Below are 2,290 nucleotides of genomic sequence, written 5' to 3'. Positions count from 1 at the left end.
ATTTAATCCAGAGTATAAAACTGTAACTAACAATTTGTTAAACAAATAAAATAATAATAATAAAAAAACAGACAACACTAAAGACCTGCAGAGAGACTGAGTGTAAATGAGTGGAACGCAACACATTAAATGTGTTAAACTGTAGTCGACACATTTAAAACCAGCAACAAGCATCAATAAGCATCAAAGATCAGCTCAGTTAGGGTTCATTTTCTTGGAGGAATGGAACTTTTGGGGCTTAAAACTATCTCTGTGGACAGTCAACTGTTCTTAGCATGACAAAATCGTTTTAGTGAGGTCTAAACTTCCAGTTTGTCCAACATTTATTATCACAAAAGCTGAAATGCTGTTTCTTTCACCTTCCCTTCACAGCAGAACTGTTTACAGCTTATTGCTTGAAGGTGGAACAACGTGGATGTGGAGCAGGGTCTTCATCCTTCCCACGGGGGGCTGCGCCGTCCGTCCACCTCCGTCTCCACGTGGTACAACGTGTCAGCCAGCGTATGTTCGATCACTGCTCCCCACCCCATGTCGCTCATCTGTCGGGAGTACAAGGAGAACCATTGAGAGCTGACCGCTCAAACGCTGCACGGCTCTGTAAGGAGAGAAGCTCTCACCGGCTGGTACTTGATGTCCTTTGGTGGGAATTTGAAATGTGGCCCAAAGTTGACAGAAACCTGAGGAGAAAGCGGCTCAAATTTGATCAGTCTAATAAAAGTAAAAGCTGGTAAATATCCCCGTCAGGGTGTGTACTGACTGTGCAGCTCTTGTACAGGGAGATAGCAGGAAAGTAGATGCCTTCAAACAGGTTTTCAAACGCAACCCCTTGGTTCACTCCGTTTTTATAGAACACCATCTGTAACACAGGACTGTTGATTAAACAGCAGCAAGAAGTTTCTAGAACTGCATTTGACTTTTAAAAATAGGCATTCTGACCCTGCTATGGCCTATTGGTTTCAGGCTTTTTTCTGCTTTGTCCACGTAGTCTTTCTCCTCAAAATACAGGTAGCTCTTGAACTTAATCAGTGCCTGAAAGAAATGACAGAAAAAAAAAAAGACCAATCAAATCAAATCAAAGTGTAAAGCTGACAAACTTACCCTCTGAACAGAGGGGGTGGAGCCATTCTGAGAGGAAAGTAAAATAAGGAATTCTTGATTTAGAAACTGTGACGGACTCGGGGCGTCCATTGCCTGTTGAACACGAGCACAAGTGACCCCAGCGACTCAGAAAAAAAGAAGCAGGTGAAGATGAATGGACTGATTTAGAGACATCCTTAAAATCCAGAAGCAGCAGTTCAAACCTTTTCTACTGTATTCAGAAAATAAAAACTGTATTATGCAGTAAAGTTTGAAGTGAATGATTAGAACAGTCTGAATACCACAGTAAAGTTCTCCACTTTCCTCTCTGCTCGGGCTTTGAACTATGAGGTTGTGTCTCAATTCAGGGGCTGCGTCCTCATAAGTGCGCATTTGTGAGCTGAATACATCACTGCCCTGCGTGGAGGAGGACTGTCCCAATTTGAAGGCTCCTCATCACGCAGCCGAGGAACGCAGCCGACAAACTCTCGAAATCCAAGGATACATCCGTGTATCCTCACCAGCCGAGGATATCCCAGAATTCAATGCACGGGCAGGAAAATAAAACAGAGAAATGAAGACGGTGGAGTTTTTATTTTTTTTAAATGAGTTGGCGTAGTTTGGAAATTCACCACGGACCGAAGAATTTGTTTTTAAAAGTAAGTTTAGCAACTTAGCTGATGAAATTTATGCTGCATTAAGATGTTAAATAAAAGAAAATGCAACTACAAGTTATGGGAATAAAGTATTATAAGAATAAAGTCACAACCACGAGAAAAAAGTCATAATATTACAACTAAAGTTGTATAAGTCATACTATTATGAGAATAAAGTCATAATATTATGAGAGTAATATCGTAATATTACGAGATTAAAGTCATACTACGTTAAAAAAGTCATAATATCCTAGCCTTTACGTGCAAAAGTATGCAGTCATCACTGCATTGAAATGAGGATGTTGTCAAGTTGTTCTTTATTGTTTATAAATAAATTGTTATCTTTTAGAACATTAGTATCCAATTATCAGTAGCAGAACATGGAAATTGTGCAAACAACTATATGATAAACTGAAGCTGTATTGTAATTAATAGATGCATTGACCGATTTAGTCGTCATGTAGATAATTAGGAAGAAAACTCATTAATCTAACAGTGATCCAGGTCATCATGACTACTTTATAAACACAGAGAAACACCTGGCTGTACACAGAAGG

General features: G+C 39.6%; 1 protein-coding gene across 1 annotated transcript in view; it reads right to left on the bottom strand.

Annotated features, from left to right (window-relative positions):
- Positions 1-2,290, bottom strand: part of ash2l (ash2 like, histone lysine methyltransferase complex subunit) — a 23,699-nt gene continuing 21,409 nt past the window's right edge. The window contains exons 13-16 of the mRNA XM_014028126.1: positions 937-1,029; positions 758-856; positions 618-677; positions 1-539 (exon numbers count right to left, since the gene is read on the bottom strand). Of these exons, the coding sequence (XP_013883580.1) occupies positions 432-539; positions 618-677; positions 758-856; positions 937-1,029 (360 nt within the window). The 3' untranslated portion in view covers positions 1-431. The remainder of the gene's footprint in view (positions 540-617; positions 678-757; positions 857-936; positions 1,030-2,290) is intronic.

This window comes from Austrofundulus limnaeus, unplaced genomic scaffold, assembly GCF_001266775.1.
Source record: "Austrofundulus limnaeus strain Quisiro unplaced genomic scaffold, Austrofundulus_limnaeus-1.0 Scaffold719, whole genome shotgun sequence".
Classification (NCBI taxonomy): Eukaryota; Metazoa; Chordata; class Actinopteri; order Cyprinodontiformes; family Rivulidae; genus Austrofundulus; species Austrofundulus limnaeus.
Note: the sequence above shows the minus strand (reverse complement) of the source record. Positions and strands in the feature narration are given on the sequence as shown.